We start from the raw sequence: 21,804 nt of genomic DNA, 5'->3' as shown, positions 1-21,804 counted from the left end.
ACTCAGACCGAGGAGAACGAGGGGTACAGTAGTCACAATTGAGATGCCAAGAGTGCTTGCGGCAGCAGAGGCTGGTGTGACATTGCAACAGCCTGAGGCATGCTGTGCTTTCTCCCGGGTTAGTTGGCCCTGTTGTGTTGCACAGGCTCCTGGCAGGGTGTGGGTAGTGACCTGTTCTTGCCCATAGGACCCTATATTTCAGTTTGGTGCCTATAATCAACATGGTGAATGAAGATGATATGAATTCTAGTCTTGGCTCTATCAGTTATTAATGTGGGATTTGGGAAAAGTCACACTGCATGTCTAACTCCTTATCTGAAAAATAAAAAGACCACACCAAATGGTTTACTAAAACTATCTCCAAGTTGAAAATACTGCACTGTGAGAAATAATATACCACACCTGAGATTAATGAAGGAAGTTCATTCTCTTCCTCCACAGCTCCTATAGCTATGACCTTGTATGCCCAGTGGAGTGGCCACCGAGGCAAGCCTCTGAGTAGCTATCACTGACCAGGCATTTGGCACTGAATAACAATTTATTTTATTTTATGTTATGTTTTTCATAAATGCTGGAGAGTGAGTGGAGAAAAGGGAACCCAGCGCTCCTGCCCTGTTGGTGGGAATGTAAATTGATATAGCCACTATGGAGAGCAGTATGGAGGTTCCTTAAAAAACTAAAAAAAGAACTACCATATGACCCAGCAATCCCACTACTGGGCACATACCCTGAGATAACCATAATTCAAAAAGATACATGTACCACAATGTTCATCGCAGCACTATTTTCAATAGCTAGGACATGGAAGCAACCTAAATGTCCATCAACAGATGAATGGATAAAGAGATGTGACACATATATACAATGGAATATTACTCAGCTATAAAAAGGAATGAAATTGAAGAGCAATTTAACATGAAACACATCAAAGCACACCACTCCTGAAAATCAATTACAAGGAGAACATAGAGATGTGAATCTATTCAAGGCACAGGTTTCTGCCCAAGAGATCCTGGGAAGATTCTAATGGCATGCTTAATCTAGAATGAGCTCAAAGACCTCCCAGATCTATGGGATGGTTTCTCTCTCAAAGGATCTCTCCAGGTCAAAATAAACATGGAACCAAAAGGTTAAAGATTGTTCATTCCAAGTGTCTTAGGCTCCCTGTGGATTTTAAGGAATAGTTGCATACATTTGGCATAACCGAGGCTGCTGCTGCATCACCATGGCAAGAGCATGGCTTAGCATTCCCCTAAATGCTATCCAGTGGAACATCAGGCAATAGGATTTTTAAATATCCTTATTCTTGGTAACATATTTAAAGAGGAAAACTTGCCCAGTACTGTTCCCAATTTCCCTTATATTTGCAAACCTTTTTGAGAGCAGGGATCCATTTTTTCACTGTGGTATTCCCTAACGAGTGGTTCCTAGCATACAGTGTCTACATAATAAGTACTCAGTGGAAAAAAAAAATTCTAACAGTAATATATTCTCATTTGTTTGGTGGTTGTTTTGCTTTGTTTCGTTAATAGAAAAGAACTCCAGGACCTCCATTTGGCACTCAGATTTGGAAGGGCTTCAACATTGGGTCCAAACAGTTAGTGAGCGCCCCAGCCCCTATACGGAAGAGCCCCAGTGTGCTACAGATACGCCAGTTCATCCAGCACGAGGTCATAAAGAATGAGGTGAAATTGAAACTGCAGATTTCCCTGAAGGTAATGGAATTCTGGTAACCTGACTCCAAAGAACCAGGAACAGAGTAATCATTCTTCTTGGTTTCCTGAGGAACCTGAAATTATGTAATTCTGCCAATATTTATCTAATGCAACACATAAATGTCAATCTTCTAGAAGGTAGGAGGTTGAAAGGCAGAAAATGCTTAATGGTTCCCATAAGGTATAGGAAGTATTGAGGCCCCAAAGACATTGAGAAGATAAGTAACTTCTATATGTGATTAAAATGTCATCATCCTCCTCTCTTAGTATATGGAAAACTGATCTAGTAACCTCTGGAAAAAGGTAGAACTGCATATTAACCTGATACTTGTCTGAGGAAGAAAAGGATTGTTGGTTTTGGGAAATAGTCTAAGAATTTGTACATATATAGTTAACTTTATAAGCATATCTATAACATCTCACTGTCAAGTGTGTCAGCTCTCTCAGAACAGGTATCATGTGTTTTGTTTATGGTTATATACCCAATACCTGGCATACAGCAGGGGACCGTTATTTGTGAAAACAGGTCTAATATTTATGCAAAAGGTAAAGTATATTTCTCTTGGAAGCAAAGGCATGAACTGAGTAACTTACATTCATAGATCTCATCATAAAGCCTGTACCTGGAAAGGACTCTAGAAATCATCTAACCCAACTCTGTCCATTTTATTGATGAGGACACTGGTGCACTGAATGAGAAGCTGGGCCTCTCTGAGGTCCTCAGACAATTCTAATATCCTGTGGCTCTTAAAGCTTTGCTTTTGGACTTTTCAGGTCTTTGTTTATTAACGTATTAAGGAAAAGCCTTTCCAGATTGCTTGACCAGTAACTGGTTGTTGAGCCTTGTGAACTTTCATATTCTTAACCTTTTTGTAATATTTCAAGCTGATGTTGACTATTCTGTGTCTCTCTCTACCATATTTCTGCATTTTATTGATTTCTTTTATTCTACTGATTTAGGATTATATAAACTATATTCTAAAGAAAGAAGATGAGCTACAGGAAATGAAAGTTAAAGATTACAGAACTGAGGAGGAAAGAGCCAATGCTGCAGATCTCCTCAAGCTAGTTATGGTGAGAAAGAAATGTTTTTTACTCTAGTGGTTTTACTATTGTTCAATATTAAATGCTTTGAGATAAAATATTATAAATAATAACTGTTTCTGCCACTTCTATGAAGCATTTTCTCCCTCCTTATAATTTCTTATTTCTGTGGAACTCTGATCCCTTATATATGTCGAATTTTACAAAAGCTTTTTAGGCTCTTCCTTAAATCATAAATCTGAAGGCTCTTAAATAAAAGTTTTTATTGTCTTCAGAGAAACTGACATTCATTGAAATGTCTTATGAATTAATGAGTAAAATAGGAAGAAGGAAGAAAAAATTTCTACACCTAAAATGATTTCCATTTTTAGAAATTTGCTAAGTGAAAGAAATGACTAAAAAAAATCAAGTTACTTTTTGTATTGGCATTAAAAAACTAATTCATTTTATAGTAAGTTCCATAAAAGATCAATTTGATCACATAAGGAATCCTTCTAAACAATGTAAATTTTATATGTAATATAATCATCATCATTAAGGAATTCTATCTTCATTTCAGTCTTTCCCTAAAATGGAGAAAACTACAAAAAGTTGTGTTACTGAAGGTAATTACATTTAATATTTTTCTGCAAAATGGTTACAGATTGCAAAGGAACAATCTTAAATACACTTCTCAGTTATTCTCTCATCTGACAGCAAAGTACCATGTACATATTTCTGTTGTCATATTGGCCATGTTGTATTGTAATGATTTATTAATATATTTTTTTCCTGCCTAAATTGTGAGATCCTTCAAACCATGATTGCCTCTAATTTATATTTAACTATCTCATGTTGAATGAAAAAAGTTTACATTTGACTTTTAAGTTAGCCTCCACTTGCGTTTAGAATATAGCAAACATTTAGAACATACAGGAAGGAAACAGTCAACCAACCAACACTCTACTCCCAATACACACACACACACACACACACACACACGCATGCACATGCACACACAGAACTTTGGAGCAACTACACAGGTATCACCAAAACCTTGCACTGTTTTGCACTATATGTGGCCCAAGCAGTCTGCTCTTGGAAAGATTATTTATTTGGGGATATATACAGCCCCAACAAACTTGGTTATATGGTTTCATAGTTCACAGAAGACAAGCATTGGAGAATTTTTGTGGTTTGGGGTTTTCTTTTCTATTTTGGCCATATGACAAAAGTCAGAAACTGGCAGCCACAGGCTCCATTCAGCCCACACAGATGTGTTTTTTCTGTCCCCCACAGTGTTGTCTTGCACAGTTGCTTTTGTTGTTTCTGTATCTGAATTTTCCTTATCTTGAAATGTCCCGTTACCACACAGTGACATGTAGCTGAAGATGATTAGCAGCTGACCCTTTAGAACTGCCATGAACAAAAGAACCCATCACAGCCACCAGTGTCTCCTGTCCTTACACTCTGTTGTCACTCTTTTACCTGGGTGGCCTCTTATGTTAGGGTTGCCAGATTTAGCAAATAAAAATACAGAAGACCAAGTTAAATTTGAATTTCAGACAAACAAGAAATTTTTTTGTTATAAGGATGTCCCAAAATAACATAGAGCATACTTGTACTAAAGATTTTTTGTTGTTTCTCTGAAATTCAAATTTAACTAGATGCCCTATACTTTATCTGGTGACCCTACACTGTAGCATTTGAATTTTTAACCTCTGGTGTGAGGGAACAATCACTGTAAGGTAAATGCACAGGCTGCCCAATAGTGAAGGACAAATCAAACGTATTTTTCAAACAGACAAACAGATGCAGGAATCAAACAGAGTCTTGCATGTTTACAGTTGCCCCTGACACATTAATAGCGGTGATCCTAAGTCAGTGCCCCTGACACATTAATAGCGGTGATCCTAAGTCAGTGCCCCTGACACATTAATAGCGGTGATCCTAAGTCAGTGCCCCTGACACATTAATAGCGGTGATCCTAAGTCAGTGCCCCTGACACATTAATAGCGGTGATCCTAAGTCAGTGCTCCCCAAAGTACGTGCTAAAACACTAGTCTATGAGACAGCTCCAGAAAAAAAAAAAAAAAACAAAAACTGAGTTCTATGCTAACATAAGTTTGCAGAATGCTTCATATTGCCTTATTTTCTTAGACAGCCACAAGGTACATGAACCAATTAAGGGTCCAGGAAAGCTCTACAGTAATGAAACATATTTAACCTTGTAAAAATCAGTGTTTCCCAAACTCATATAACCATGGAACATGGAACCTTCTTTCTGTTTTAATCTCCTGTTAACATCCCGCCAAGACCATGTTCTCTGGAATAAGCTCTGAGAACCACTGCCCAAATTCTCAAATAACTATTGTATTATATTCATATTCTTAGGTTTAGATCTTTATATATTGTTTTAGAAAAACAATTTCAATAAAGTGTTTAATTTTTTTGAGATTTGGTGCTTCAGATATGAAGAAATTCAGTTAGGTAGAACACTGACGCCCCCAGTGATGTGGGACAATTGAGGTGTCACTTACATTTTGACTATAAGATGTGTGATCTCTAAAAGGGTATTTCATAGAGATACCTGGTTTCCTGTTATAGTTTGGTCATGGAAATTCTAGTAATCACTTGATAGACTCAATATAAGCTCTTAGAAAACATCTCAAATGAGTAATTGGGTACTGATTGTGTGTTGGGCTGTCAAGAAGTAAGGATAAAAGTTAAATGCATCTGTTTTTAAAGTTGCAGCCCACCTAACTGATTTATTCAAGCAGTCTTTGGCTAATACTAAAGAATGTCCACCAGAAACCTTTGAGACAGATTTCTCTGAAAAGAAATGGAGGTAAGCTGATCCAATAATGTGTTCCAATCAGTATTAAGGAAATGATGAGGAAATGGAGAGGTGCGGGTGTCATACAGTTGGTGACTACATCAAGGAATTAGCCTTTCATCTTCCATACTGTTAACAATTTATCATACAAGGGTGGGTTTTCTTTTATTATCTGTAAGCTGAGAACATTGCCCTTTTTCATCATATTTTTTTTCCTTTCCTTTTACACAGGCACACAGCAACAACAAAACACTGGAAAGAAAAGTTAGCTCAAAAGAGGTAATTCTACCCCGAATGGTACATAAAATAGGCATGTGAAAGACCCAGTTCCGTGGAGTCATAGAATTTTAGAATGGGGTGGGTTGCAAAGTCCTACCATCCAGGCTCCCTGGTGTTCTTTAAATTCTGCTGCATTTCTGCCCAGCAGTCATTCGTCTTTTGGGCAGTGATGTTATTATCTTTTGAGGAAGCCCATTTGACCATTAGGTAGATCCTTTCTGTCTCATAAGCAAGGAAGCTCTCAGGTATTCTCTGTGCTTTGGTAATTCTAATATACTAATAAATATTCTAGAACTTAATGCAGAGCATAGTTGTAAACATGCAAGTATTCTTACAGTACAGACGAGGAATGTGCTCTAAGCATTATGTGCTCTGGTTTCCTTTCAATCCTAGCTGAGGATTCCAACCCCAGCCCTCTTGCCCTAAAGAAAGGAAGCCAGATATATTTATTAAGTGTATAGTAGTACATATGGTACCACTGTACACATTTGCATGACTCCTCTCCAGAATGACTCCCAGGATGAATATGCTTCTTAATAAAAACGTCTGGGCTACCTTGTGGAATGTGTTGGAGAAGTGGTGAGATAAGACCTTAGGTCTCATGGGCCACCCCTCTATACAAGGTCAGACTAGAAGTGTATACTGTCCTATAGAATATCCCTGAAAGGATATCCAAGAGCCTGGTGACAGTGAGTGCCTGTGGAGAAGGAGACTGAGAGGTTAGGGGATAGTGCAAGATGGACTTCCTTTTCATTATGTACTCTTTTCTACTTTTTGAATTATGTACATTTGCATGTGTTATCCATTCACATTTTTTCAAATTTTTGAAACATTAACAATTTCGAATTTTAACCCATTGGTAGAAATGGCAAGCCAACAAAAGTTTTTGAAGAAGAAAGTGAAACACATAATTAGATATGTGTCCTAGAAAGAGAAGGGCTGGCAACATGGAAAATGGACAGGGGAGGAGGGTTAAGGAAGGAGAAAGTTTCAAGGAAATAGAAGGTAGTCAACAAATGTCAGGTGCCATGGAAGAATCAGAAAGGAGAATGAAAAGAGGAATTTATGCTTATCGGTTGGAAGGTTTACTGATTTCTTTTGTGAGAACAATTTTAAGAGAGAAATAGGCAGTAGCCAGACTGCCATAGATTGATGAATGAATCCAGTGAGGCAGTAGAGAGATTTTAATGAGAAATTCAAGCTGTTTAAATAAGACAATTTTCATTCAGTCAGTATTTCCAGAGAGTCCATCTGGTATAAGAGAAAGACCACTGGTCTTAGAGCCAGCAGACCTAGAATCAGCTCCAATTTGATTATTTGCAGACTGTATGATTCCAGCTGGTTGTTTTACTTCGGTAAAATTTACTTCAGGAATTCAGTTTGCTTATCTATAAAATGAGGATGATTAGACCACCTAGTATCTAAGATCTCTGTCAGCTCACTAACAGCTGACTTGCATAAGCCACTTCTCAAGATCACGGGCTTTGGTGCAGGAAACCTGGATTTTAATTCAGACTTTACCTCTTACTAGTTACTTCTCTTTGCCTTGAATTTTTGATGAATAAAATGGGGATAATAATAGTAACTCATAGGGTTATTGTAAGATTAAATGTAAAGTACTTTGCAAAGTTTTCCTGGAATGCAATAAGCACTTAAAAATGAAAATTATTTCAGATAGGGTTCGGTTTGGCTGCATTTAACGGACAACCCCCAAATCAGTGTTTTACCAGAAAGAAGTTTATTTTTCCTAATGTAAAAGAAGTCAGAAGTGGGCAGTCCATGGCAGGCAGTGCCACATCATCATCAGGAATTAAGATTCCTTCCTTTTTTCTGTTCCATCATTCTTAGCACATGATTTTCATCCTCAAGTTTACTTCATAGTTGCAAAATGACTGCTGCAGCTACAGCCATTTCATTCATATTTTAGGAAGTGGAAAAAAGATGAAGCAAGGACAAAGGGAAAGCCTTCCAGCTGAGTTAGCCCTCTTTAAAAGCTTTCTGAAGTCTTACCCAGTGACTTCAGTTTACATCTTACTTGCTATCCGTATATAGAGGGAAGGCTTGGAAGTGTAGTTTTTAGCTGGACTGTTGCCTCCCCAGTACATTTTCTAATATGGAAAGTCAGCTAGCAAGATTATGATTGTTTTTATTTTACTTTGTGATCATTAATTGCATTATTCATAAGCCATTCATTCCCCACACTGCTACTGAAATTTTGGAAATCAGTAGAATCTAGCTGTCAATTAAATTAAACCTCAGAGAAATGGAAAGACATGCAAAAAGGTCATCCATGTGGTTTATAGCCTTTTGAGATCAACTGTAAAACCAGACTACCAGCTGGTATCATTATTTCCTATCTTACATGAAAGTCTAATTTCTGAGGTCAGAAATGTGACTGATTCTAGAAGAAGCAGAAAATGAACTGAAACAAGCTGACAAAAAATGCCTGAGTTAATTCTTATCAGTTTTGTTAGTGATGCCCATTTTCTGTGGGGTTTAGAGCTGAAACAAAAGCAAATAACATTTTTTGTTAATGTCTGTGTCTTCTTTTGCATTGTTATGGAAATATCCACCAGGAAGGAAATTGAAAAAACACAAAACTATCTAAAGGAAATTAGGAATAAAACAATATCGCCCTACTGCAAATCTGAACTAAGCAAGTTATATCAGTCTCAGGTAATTGAATGTAATTAACAAAAATTGAATGAGTCTTCATAAAAGTTGATACAATGCCTATGCTCTTAATGTAACCTACCTATCCTGATGTTGTTCCTTTCCTGCTTCAAGCATCAACCCAATTGACTAACCCATACTCTTCAAATCATGTCCTCACCAGCATGTGAGAGGGAAATTCTTTGCCAGTGTATTCCTACAGCTCTACCTCCCTGCCTTGCATTATCACTATTAATTACATTCTCCCATCTATGTTAAGCTCTTTTTGGGTTGAATTCTCCCTATTGATGATTATCCTCTGATAAATCCCATCTTGAAGTTTTTATTCTATTAAAATGTCCTCACCCATCAACTGCTGAGGCAACACTGAGAGATTGTGAGTTCTTAGAAGCCCATGGAAGGAGAGCATGGCTCTCCTCTGCTATGAAACCTTGAAACTCTCAAGCAAAGGGAGTATTTTCATGTGTTCAGAACTCCCTGTGCTTCTATGAAAATTCCAGATGTTATTATTAACCAGAGGCTGCCTGAAAAGAAATTATGGGAAATTATGACTAATTAACAAAATCCAGAATTGAGTTAATCAGTTTCTTGAACAACTTGTAGTTTGCAAACTTTCTTTTCAGGGCCTTAAAAAATATGCTTTTATCACTGCTTACCAACTTAGCATGCTTGTAACACTTGCCTTTCAGCCATGTGTAAGTCTAAAATAAATCTTTGATTTTTCCTTTAAGTTTAATTATCTGGACACCCTTTCCAAAAACTTGCCTTCTTTTACCAAGAAAGACAAGGATACAAGCAAAACAGCTGTTCAAAATACATCCAATCTTCCTCCAGGTAATATGTTCATGTTGCTCTTATTCCTGTTAATGTAGAACATAACTAGTTCCTACCACTTTTTGTCTCAGTAACAGCTAATGACATAACACAGTGTGACCACTTTTTGTCTCAGTAACAGCTAATGACATAACACAGCGTGACCTATACATTATAGATTTGGCTGAGTTATATGAGGAAACTAAAATGTAAATAAAATTTAGTTTTCATCCTGTATGTGTAAAATTTACCTAAAAGCATTAAGAAAACCTGACTAAAAATCAAAGGAGTAATGAAAGGTTGTTGGAGAACAAGACATTTACATGGTCTCCAAGTATCACCTCACGTATTACCTGCTAATTATGAGGAGGAGAATATGCCTTTACAATGGAGGGAGATGGCATTTTCCACCTTAAGCAAGTGATCAAACTTCTACCATGTGTGAGACAACCTAGCATTAGATGTTTTCTCATATAATGCAATATGAATATTATTCCCAGTACCTGTGTAGAATTCTCACCAAAAATCTTTAACCTGAATTTAATCAAAAGGAAACAATCAGACAAACCAGAATGTAGACATTTAATAAGACAACTGACCCAGACTCTTCAAAAAAGTCAATGTCATTGGCCCCATGGCCCCGCCCGCATTTCTCATGCTTCAGCGAGGCCCACGCTTTTCACGCATCACCTCAGGGAGCTCTTACCTCATGAAGAACCTCAGGGTAAAGGCACGACCACCAAAGCAGGAGTGAGAGCAACTTGACGCCCGGAAGGAGACACTAAAGAGGCCGCAGCCACAAGAGGCCAGAGTCCTGGCCGCCGTCAGCCTTCCCCAAGGGCTTTGACAGGGCCCCTCAGGCCGTGCACCTGCTGAGCGCCGCCCACCTCACGGACACCATCCTGCCTCGCTGACCCAGTTGCCCTGTTGCCAGAATGAGCTGATGTCTGAGAATTGCTCAGCAGAACCAGGCACAGAATGGGCCTCTCCTCTTGTGGTTTCACTTGCCAGTGACCACTATCTTGATAATTCCATATGGCTGACAGGGTCTTGGTGCTCTGGCCGGGTGTCAGGCCTGAGCCTCTGAGGTGGGAAAGCCAAGTGCAGGACACTGGACCACCAAAGACCTCCTGGCCCCACATAATATCAATTGGCGAGAGCTCTCCCAGAGATCTCCATCTCAACACTAAGACCCAGCTCCACTCAAAGACCAGCAAGCTCCAGTGCTGGACACCCCATACAAAACAACTAGCAAGACAGGGACACAACCCCACCTATTAGCAGAGAGGCTGCCTAAAATCATAATAAATTCACAGACACCCCACAACACACCATAGGACTCAGTCCTGCCCACCAGAAAGACAAGATCCAGCCTAATCTCCCAGAACACAGGCACCAGTCCCCTCCACCAGGAAGCCTAAACAACCCACTGAACCAACCTTACCCACTGGGGGCAGCCACCAAAAACAACGGGAACTATGAACCTGCAGCCTGCTAAAAGGAGACCCCAAACACAGTAAGTTAAGCAAAATGAGAAGACACAGAAACATGCAGCAGATAGAGAAAGGTAAAAACCCACCAGACCAAACAAATGAAGAGGAAATAGGTAGTCTACCTGAAAAAGAATTCAGAATGATAGTAAAGATGATCCAAAATCCTGGAAATAGAATGGATAAAATCCAAGAAATGTTTACAAGGACCTAGAAGAACTAAAGAGCAAACAAACAATGATTAACAACAAAATTAATGAAATTAAATATTCTCTAGAAGGAATCAATAGCAGAATAAGTGAGGCAGAAGAACGGTTAAGTGACCTGGAAGATGGAATAGTGGAAATAACTGCCGCAGAGCAGAATAAAGAAAAAAGAATGAAAAGAATGGAGGACAGTCTCAGAGACCTCTGGGACAACATTAAATGCACCAACGTTCGAATTATAGGGGTCCCAGAAGAAGAAGAAAAAAAAAAGGGACTGAGAAAATATCTGAAGAGATTATAGTTGAAAATTCCCCTCATATGGGAAAGAAAATAGTCAGTGAAGTCCAGGAAGCACAGACAGTCCCATACAGGATAAGTCCAAGGAGAAACACGTCAAGACACATGTTAATCAAACTATCAAAAATTAAATATAAAGAAAAAATATTAAAAGCAGCAAGGGAAAAGCAACAAGTAACATACAGGGGAATCCCCATAAGGTTAACAGCTGATCTTTCAGCAAAAACCCTGCAAGCCAGAAGGGAGTGGCAGGACTTATTTAAAGTGATGAAAAAGAAAAACCTACAACCAAGATTACTCTACCCAGCAAGGATCTCATTCAGATTCGATGGAGAAATTAAAACCTTTACAGACAAGCAAAAGCTAAGAGAATTCAGCACCACCAAACCAGCTTTACAACAGACGCTAAAGGAACTTTTCTAGGCAGGAAACACAAGAGAAGGAAAAGACTTACAATAACAAACCCCGAACAATTAAGAAAATGGTAACAGGAACATACATATTGAAAATTTCCTCAAATGCAAATGGATTAAATGCTCTAACCAAAAGACACAGACTGGCTGAATGGATACAAAAACAAGACCCATATATATATGTTGTCTACAAGAGACCTGCTTCAGACCTAGGGACACATACAGACTGAAAGTGAGGAGATGGAAAAAGATATTCCATGCAAATGGAAATCAGAAGAAAGCTGGAGTAGCAATTCTCATATCAGACAAAACAGACTTTAAAATAAAGACCATTACAAGAGACAAAGAAGGAAACTACATAATGATCAAGGGATCAATCCAAGGAGAAGATATAACAACTGTAAATATTTATGCACCCAACATAAGAGCACCTTAATTCATAAGACAAATGCTAACAGCCATAAAAAGGGAAATTGAGAGTAACACAATAATAGTAGGGGACTTTAACACCCCACTTTCACCAATGGACAGATCATCCAAAATGAAAATAAATAAGGAAACACAAGCTTTATATGAGACATTAGACCAGATGGACTTAATTGATATTTATAGGACATTCCATCCAAAACCAACAGAATACACTTTCTTCTAAGATCTAGAACAAGACAATGTTGCCCACTCTCACCACCATTATTCAACATAGTTTTGAAAGTTTTAGCCACAGCAATCAGAGAAGAAAAAGAAATAAAAGGAATCCAAATAGGAAAAGAAGTAAAACTGTCACTGTTTAGAAATGACATGATACTATACATAGAGAATCCTAAAGACACTACCAGAATACTACCAGAGCTAATCAATAAATTTGGTAAAGTAGCAGGATACAAAATCAATGCACAGAAATCTCTGTCATTCCTATAGACTAATGATGGAAAATCTGAAAGAGAAATTAAGGAAAGACTCCCATTTACCAATCCAACCAAAAGAATAAAATACCTAGGAATAAACCTACCTAAGGAGACAAAAGACCTGTATGCAGAAAACTATAAGACACTGATGAAAGAAAGTAAATATGATACAAACAGATGGAGAGATATACCATGTTCTTGGATTGGAAGAATCAACATTGTGAAAATGACTATACTACCCAAAGCAATCTACAGATTCAATATCAAACTACCAATGGTATTTTTCACAGAAGTAGAACAAAAAATTTCACAATTTGTATGGAAACACAAAAGACCCCGAATAGCCAATGCAATCTTGAGAAAAAAAAATGGAGCTGGAGGAATCAGACTCCCTCACTTCAAACTATACTACAAATCTACAGTAATCAAGACAGTATAGTACTGGCACAAAAACAAAAATATAGATCAATGGAACAGGATACAAAGCCCAGAGATGTACCCACGGGGACGGGGAAGTATAAGCTGGGACAAAGTAAGAGAGTACCATTGGCATATATACACTCCCAAATGTAAAAATAGATAGCTAGTGGGAAGCAGCTGCATACCACAGTGGGATCAACTCAGTGCTTTGTGAGCATCTAGAGGGGTGGGATAGGGAGGGTGGGAGGGAGACACAAGAGGGAGGGTTTATGGGGATATATGTATACGTATAGCTGATTCACTTTTTTATACAGCAGAAACTAACACAATGTAAGGCAATTATACTCCAATCAAGATGTTAAAAAAAAGTAAATGTCATTTAAAAAAATTTTTTAAAGATGAGGTGATTGTTCTATAATAAAAAAGACAAAAGAGGCATAAAAACTACTTGTGATACATTTTGGATGCTGGATTGAGAAAAAAACAGCTATCAAAAATATTTGGATGAATTACATGAGTTTGATTTAGGGACTCTATATGAGGGCATTGTTGGATTACTGTAAATTTTTTCTGGTTCTGTGATGGTGTTGTGGACGTGTAGCGGAATGTCTTCATTTCAGGAGATGCATGTTGAAGAATTTAGGGATGAAATGAAATTTAGTGCTTCTCTTTAATAAACTGGGTGGTTAAAATGCCCAGATAGAGGGATTTTCTACTGTACAATACCACAAATTCAGCTGCCTGGAATGAGCACAGCCAATTACCACAGAGTTTGCAAAACAAAGATTAAGGCTGGAACAATGAGTTGTAGATGTGATGGGGCTAAATCAGGGATGAAGTCTGATTGTGCTTGTGCCGCCACCTGTACCCTGGGCAGATGACACTAACCAATCAAACCAACTCTCCCTTGAAAGGGAGCGAGGCCACAGTTTTTTCAACACAGTCCTCCAGGCAGCCACCACCATTTAACCAGGGTTGGCATACACACAAGTTGAAATGTGTTTGCATCCCCAGTCCCTGATATATTTATTTAAAATTTGTTTCATTTTGCACTGATTTCTTAGAGTGCATTTTACTAAAGAGCTACATGTTCATAGTAATAAATGGATTTAAGAGTGGAAACTTTTTTTTAAATATCACATTTTAGTTACTCTTGCCAAGTAAAAGCAGGCCAAATTACCTGGTCCCTGTTTCATAAGTCAACAAGGTAACAACTACTATGTGGTGATAAGGCCCAGAAAGAACCAGCTAGCGCCTTGGGAGTTTGAGTCTTACAGATACCGTCCTGCTTGTTAATGGCAAACATTTGTCATATAATGATAATCCCAGTCTCTTAATGGCTTTCTTCCATTTAGTCTTTCTAAAGAGGGTGGGGGGAAAGGCCCCTTGTTCATTGTAATACAAACATTAGTAGTCATTGTATCATTGTCCAGAATATCACTTTAAAATATTTGTTCTGGGTTTCTTTTTAAGATTCCCAGAAAAATAAAGTTTCAGAACAGGAATCCTCAGATATGCTTAGTCTTCCAAAATCGGAGAACTTTGTGAATACCAAGGAGTCTGCTAGCAAGAAACAAACTGAAAATTTAACAGTATCTATCAAAGGTATGGCAGTCATTTGCTTTATCTCATTGTTTCTCAACACTGAACATCATGTCTTTTTGGAGTATGGGAGATGGCCCTGGGGGCTGAGGGCATGGTTGGCGGTTACAGAAAAAATTCTAGAGGGTCATGGATCCTGAACCTATGGGACTTTGTAAGGCTTCTTAGCACATCAAAGTATCTCAGAAAATATTTTGAGAATGACTACCAGTCCCACATTGAAGGAAAGAGATGACAAAATTTTTTAAAGATTTATTTTATTTCTTCATTTTATTTTATTTTGATTCATTTATTATTTTATTTTATCCCTCATGGTTCTAAGAGCTTGTGTGATTTACTGAAACTCAGCAACCTGGTAGCTTTGTTTGAGCAGCCAGTGATTTGGTAGTTGGGCTTAGATTTACCTTTTACTCCCTTATTCTGCAGGTGCTAGAAGAGAAACATAAGATGTAGTCTCTGTCTTGCACAGCACATCAACTTATTGGGGTAGCAGAAACTGAAGTGTGGAATACTACAGAATAAGATCTAGTTCTCGTGGAGTCATATTACACTGATTTCACAGCAGTTAATTCAGCTAAATATGGGTGGTAAAAAACAGAAAGAAAGAAAGAAAAACAGAGTAATTAAAATTTTGTAGATACATTTGCAACCCTTGATTCCTGTGGGCATGTTCCATATTGAAAGTGAGCTGGGAATCTGCTGATGGGTCTTAGTTACCTCTTATAGAAGGAGCATCTTGCCACATTTATGGGTGAATTAGGGATTTACTTTGTACAAGCCTTTTGCCTTTCTGACTTTAATCTTGTCTCTCTTATAAGGTTTATTCATTTAGGGGGTGATTTACTCAATGCCAGGCATTGTTCTAGGCATGGAAATACAGCAATTAAGAAGCCAAAGACATATGCAGCTGAACATGCTATGGGAAATCCTAGACAATAAATAAGTAAACACATCAAATTCAGATTATAATAAATGGTGTCACATAATGTAACAGTATAATGTCTGGAGAGTGTCTTGGGGAGAGAGACAGCATTCCATTAGGGGGTATGAAGGCCCCTCTGTGAAGGGACATTTGAACTGAGACAAGAAGGACAAGAAGGAGGCAGCCATTCAAAGACTGGGGGGAAGGAATATTCCAGGTAGTGGGAACAGCAAATATGAAAGCCCTGAGGAGAGAAGAAACAGAAAATAAGGCATGGAGCTTGAAGAAAATGGGCATCAGAACAAGTAGAAGATGAGGTCAGAGAGAGGGACAGCAGTGAGATCCCATGATGCTGCATAGGGAACTTTGAGTTTTATTCTAAGTGGAGTTGTAGTCAAACACCACTGGAAGGTTTTGAGCAGCGGGGTCGTTACCTGACTAATTTATATTTGAAAAAGATCCCTCTGGTAGATGTGTGGCCAATAGCTCGTGGCGAGGGAAGGGAGAAGTGGGGAAGGTGGAAGCAGGGAGGAAGCAACAGAAGATACGTGTGAGTGTGGACAGAGACCAGGACTAAGGAGCTCGAGGTGGAGATGGTGAGAAGCAAATTAATTGGAAATATATCCTGGAGGTAGAGACAACAGGGCTTGCTGGTCGATTGGACATGAGGGTGAGAAATAAGAGGAATCAAGGGTGATTCCTAAGTTAACTAATGTGACCAGTTGTGAAGCTGAGAATTGGTAGTTGTAACAGGTTTCCAGATGGTGCTGATGTTGCTGATACAGGGTCATGCTTTGAGAACCAACCTAAGGCAAACTCTAGAATGTAAAAATCAGGCAGAGGAGGAGCCAGTTAAGGCAGCTAAGAAGAAAAAGCCAGCAAGGTAGATGAAAAATAGGAGTGTGAAAATGACTGGGTGTTTCGAGTATATTAAATGATCCTCAAAAGTCGAGTAAGATAGAGAATAACCATGGAATTGGGCAATAGTGACCACTGATGATCTAGACAAGAGCAGTTCCAGGGCACAGGGGAGACCAAAGCCAACTGAAGCCACTTAGGTATAGAATGGCTAAAGAGGAATCAACAGCAGCAGCAATACATAGATGTAACCAAGAGTTTTGTGGAAAAGAATCAAGTAGTGGGACTGCAGCTGGAGGGAGATATGTGACCAAGTGAGAGTTTCTTTTAAAATTAGACATACTAGAGCATGTTGATTTGCAAATGATGATAATTCTGTAGGAAGAGAAAACTTATGATGCAGGAGAAGGGAGCCTGATTGCAGGATAGCAAAGTGTTAAAGAAGGTGAGAGAACATGATATTTGGGGCAGACCCTGAGTGGCAGATTTGACCTCGGATGTGGGTAGGGCACCTCATCCACAGTGACAGGAGAAAGGAGAAAGAATACAGATACATGGTATTGGGGAGATGAGTGAGTGAGATGGTAAAGGAGTGGATATAACGACAAGAATATAAGATCCATTCCAGAGAAACAGGAAAGCAAAACAAGAAAGGGTGACTGATTGTTTAAAGTGACAGTGTCCATTGATTAGAGGTCTCAAGAAGGTCAAATAATTGCTTGACAGATATGATAGAGGAATAAGCTAGAAGAATAGGAAGTAGTGATCTAGAGAGTGTAGCTTGAAACAGAGATTTGGAAAGTAGTAAAATTACTGGTGTTGCCAAGGACAAAGATGTGACCATGGGAGTTTCTGAGATGGAGAAGAGGAAAAGATGAAGAAACAGGGCGATGGAAAAATGAGAGCAGACAGGGTGTTGGATGGGTTATCCATGGGATGTCACCAAAAGCCATGAAGTGGAAGACCATCCAAGGTGTCGAGATCTGCAATGAATCAAGGGAATGATTACGAAGGTCAGTAAATGACAACTACTTGGAGATGTTGTAGGTAAAACAGTACGATGGCATGAGACTCAAAGGAATGGGAGTGTTTGAAGGAGGAAAAAATTGTTTTGAAACAAGAGGGACACCTACAGCACCCCTACACGCTGAAATACTTGAGCTAATAAGAGATAATAATGTGATTCCACTATAAGTGGTAAATTAAATTTTGATATAAACAATAAAGTTTAAAGAAGTTCAGAGTAGGAAGAGATTAACACAAACAGTGGGGAAAACTATGAGAGAGGTGGTCTTAAAGAATAAATACAAATGCATAGATTTTAAAGTCTAAGATTGGATCACCTGAGACAACCCTAATTTCACTTGAGGAAACTGAAACCTAGAGAAAGTCAAGCAACATCTAAAATCATACAGCAAATCTGGGACTTCGCCAGGGCCAGAAAATGAGTTTTGGACTCTGAATTCTCTATAGTTTACTACACTACCCTCCATATGTAGGGAAGATAAAAGAGTATTTTATGCAAAAAGAAAAAAAAAAAAAAAAAAAAGAAAGAATGTGTTCAAAAGTCTGAGTAGAAATGAACTGGAAGCCATTGTAAGTAGATCAGAGTATTCTTATTTGGTAATAGTACAAGAAATGTTTGGGAAATAAAAGAGAGTCAGAGGAGGTTTGGATTTGGTGAAATAAAACTGAGCTTGTCAGAGTTCGCTATGATAACACTGCATAAATCCTATAGCGGCTAAGCAACCAGATTTGGGGGCTGTGAGCTGATTGTGCAGCCTGCTCTAGACTGCAGGCAGCACATGCTAGAGTTGGCACCAGGCCCCTGAGATCTGTCTCTTCCCAGCCCCACATTCAATGACACCACGTTGAGAGCGTGAGTCAGCCACCATGAGAAATCAGCAAATGCCACACACTTGCAAAGTGTACCAACCAGGTCGGTTTTTCTCCAGGGAGGCAGTTGCGGCCGCAGGCAGAACTCAGGTGTATTCCGCTCCCGTGCTGAAGGAGCCGCACCCTCTGTGGCTGCCTGTCCTCAGGACACAGGGTCGGAGCTCAGGAGAGGTGGATCAGGAGGATCAAGAGAGATGGATTGCGGGCTGCCGCTCTCAGCCTCTGCCCAGAACTGGCGCAGCCGTTTCCACGTACATTTATGGGTCAGAGCAAGTCCTAAGGCTGAGCTCAGCGTCAACGGGGCAGAGAAATACACTCCATCTACAGGGAAGCCATGCTCAGAGATGAAGTAAATAAAGCTATGCTCTGAGAGGAGTCAGAAAACCAAAACCAAGACATTATTGTGCATAAATACCACAGTCGACCTCAGCATAGAAACAGGGGACCATTACTTGTTCTTCAGTTGTGTCGGATTCAGCCGTAATTTCAGATGATTCCACTAGTTGGACCATCCCAGTTGTTTAAAGATTATTTATTTATTTATTTATTTTATTTATTTATTTTTGGCTGCTTTGGGTCTTAGTTGCAGCACGCGCGATCTTTCCTTGTAGCACATGAGCTCTTCGTTGTGGTGCCCGGGCTTCTCTCTAGTTGTGGCGTGCGGGTTTTCTCTCTCTGGTTGTGGTGTGGAGGCTCTAGGGCACTTGGGCTCTCTAGTTGAGGCTCACGAGCTCAGTAGTTGAGGCGGGCAGGCTTAGTTGCCCCATGGCATGTGAGATCTTAGTTCCCTGACCAGGTATTGAACCCGCTTCCCCTGCATTGTAAGGCGGATTCTTTACCACTGGACCACCAGGGAAGCCCTCCAGTTGTTAAGTATTAAAATACTTCTGTATCAGCTGGTGACCAGCTGCTGTTCCAAGCCCCTCAAGTACTCCCTCCTCCACCCCCCATCCCTAGGGAAGCCCTGGGTAGGCTTCAGTGGATAATTATTATGGGAGGCAGTATGGTATACTGCAGAGCTAAGGCTCTACCTGACTCCTTATATAATAGCTTATGACTTATATAATATATAATTTTATAATGACATATATATATATAATATGACTTATATAATAACTTATGTAAGGCTCTACCTGACTCCTCATATAATAACTATGTTACAGTGGGCATTCTCTTTAACCCCTCTATATATTCCTGTTTCCTCTTCTCTAAAGGGGGTATAATGGTATATACATTATAGGGTTGTGAGGATTAAATTAGTTAGTATATGTAAAATGCTTACAGCAGTGCCTGGCACATGCGAAACTCCATATCAGTATTTACTATTAATAATAATAGTATGAGAGATTATTTGGTGCCCATTAGACTGGTAAAATGCATTCATATAAGACAGTAATATGCATATGCTAAGAATACAAACAAAAGGACACATCAAGCCATTAGAATGGTTGCCTATGTAGGCAGTAGTGACCAAAGAGAATAAATACTTTAGAACACTGATCACTGAGCTCCATCCCCAGAGATTCTGATTCTGTTCTGGTCTGAAATACAACTTATCTGGTATGTGGCTAGGGAATCTCTATTTTACCAGAGTCAGCCCAGGGGATTATGAAGCACAGGTGAATTTGGGACACACTGGGTAGTTGTCTAGGAAAAACTCACTACTCATATGGAACACTTCTGTGACCAGGTATGCATGTTTTTTTCTCACACCAAGCAATTCTGCAACACCAGCTGAGTGTCCTACAGTTCAATTCTGACACTAACCAGAGTTAGCACAGACTCTACAGGTTAAGGGCTCAGTCTCACAAGGCTGCCCACCACCCACTTCAGATGTCAGCCACAGGTACAGGTTGTCACTTGTGCTTCTGACCAATCAGCTATAAATTGGGGTTCCCATGACCTCCTATTATGGTTCCATAATTTACTAGAACAGTTCACAGAACTCATATATTATTATATAATAGGGGACATGATAAATGGCCGAGGTGAATAGCCAGAGGAAGAGGTACACAGGGCAAAAGGTCTGGAAGGGTTTAGCATGGTAGCTTCTATCCCTGTGGTGTTGTGGTGCACCACCCTCCCGGCCTGTGGATGTGCTTACCAACTCGGAAGCTCTCCGAACTCTGTGCTATAGGGACTTTTGTGGAAACTTCATCATGTAGGCATGATTAACTCTATCTCCATCTCCCCTCTCCTTCCCAGAAGATGGGCGGGGAGGGGGTGGGGCTGAAAGTTCCAAGCTTCTAATCATGGCTTGGATTTCCTGATGTCCAGCCCCCATCCTGAAGCTACCCAGGAGCCCACGAAGAGTCACTTCATTCAGGTCAAAAGACACACTTATCACCCAGGAATTTCCAAGGGGTTTAAGAGCTCTGTGTCAGGAATCAGGGTCAAAGACCAAATATTTAAAAATACTCCTAACACTCTTATCACTTAGGAAATCACAAGGGATTTAGGAGTGCCGTGCCAGGAACCAGGGGCAGAGACGTTTTCCATTATCTATTATAGACATTTTCTATTATCTTACAGTATCAGGAATGTGATCCTTGTGGAATGTGACACACCTGGGTATACGTCCCACCTTGCCACTTTTCAGTTTCCAGGACAAGTTTTTTTAACTTCCGTTTCCTCATCTGTAGAAAAGAGATACTACTGTTATATTAGTCAGGACTCTTCAATTTGAGAACTGAAACTCAAACCCATTGAACAACAACAAAAAAACCAGTGGATGGGGTGGTGTTTATTGATGCTCAAAAGCAAACCACAGAAAAGTGGCTATGGTGCTAGCCCAGGGATGACTGGATGCAGGCACTCAAGCTTTTCAGGGGAGTGTTTGCGTCTGATTGTCTGTCTCTCTGGGCATCCTCCCCACCTCTGTGTTGTCACATTCTTGCTTGTCCATTTCAGGGGTCCCCAACCCCCTGTTAGGAACCGGGCCGCACAGCAGGAGGTGAGCGGCGGGCAAGCGAGTGAAACTTCATCTGCCGCTCCCCATCGCTCACATTACCGCCTGACCATCCACCCATCCCCGCCACTGCCATCCATGGAAAAATTGTCTTTCACAAAACTGGTCCCTGGTGCCAAAAAATTAGGGACTGCTGCCCTGTTTGGTTTTATCCTCTCCTACAAAGGACAGGCTATGTCCATGCGGCAGGGACATGATCAGAGAGGTCCAAGGTTCTGATTCTTCCAGACCCATAACCCATGGACAAGATGGGATCATCCCGGTCAGCTTCAGGTAATATCCAGGTGAAAGGCCTGTGTTGGCTTTGCATGGGTCGTGTACCATCCTGATGGCTGGGGCCAAGGATGTTGTGGCACTAGAAGTATGTGTGCTAGGAGTGGGTGTGAAGGTGGGCAATGGGGAGAATGCTCAGCATACAAAGATTACAGTTACCATTACCTTCAGCTCAGAGGACTTTATGAGAACTAAGTGAGATGCTATATGTAAAA

At 39.8% G+C, this 21,804-nt stretch overlaps 1 protein-coding gene across 1 annotated transcript in view; it reads left to right on the top strand.

Moving 5' to 3' along the window:
* SPAG17 (sperm associated antigen 17) overlaps nucleotides 1–21,804 on the top strand; it is a 229,029-nt gene that overhangs the window by 190,479 nt on the left and 16,746 nt on the right. Inside the window, exons 36-43 of the mRNA XM_067030751.1 lie at nucleotides 1,533–1,715; nucleotides 2,676–2,789; nucleotides 3,319–3,364; nucleotides 5,487–5,586; nucleotides 5,806–5,853; nucleotides 8,430–8,529; nucleotides 9,258–9,360; nucleotides 14,544–14,675. Coding sequence (XP_066886852.1) covers nucleotides 1,533–1,715; nucleotides 2,676–2,789; nucleotides 3,319–3,364; nucleotides 5,487–5,586; nucleotides 5,806–5,853; nucleotides 8,430–8,529; nucleotides 9,258–9,360; nucleotides 14,544–14,675 — 826 coding nt within the window. The remainder of the gene's footprint in view (nucleotides 1–1,532; nucleotides 1,716–2,675; nucleotides 2,790–3,318; nucleotides 3,365–5,486; nucleotides 5,587–5,805; nucleotides 5,854–8,429; nucleotides 8,530–9,257; nucleotides 9,361–14,543; nucleotides 14,676–21,804) is intronic.

The sequence above is a fragment of the Kogia breviceps genome, chromosome 1, assembly GCF_026419965.1.
Source record: "Kogia breviceps isolate mKogBre1 chromosome 1, mKogBre1 haplotype 1, whole genome shotgun sequence".
NCBI classification, from domain to species: domain Eukaryota; kingdom Metazoa; phylum Chordata; class Mammalia; order Artiodactyla; family Physeteridae; genus Kogia; species Kogia breviceps.
Note: the sequence above shows the minus strand (reverse complement) of the source record. Positions and strands in the feature narration are given on the sequence as shown.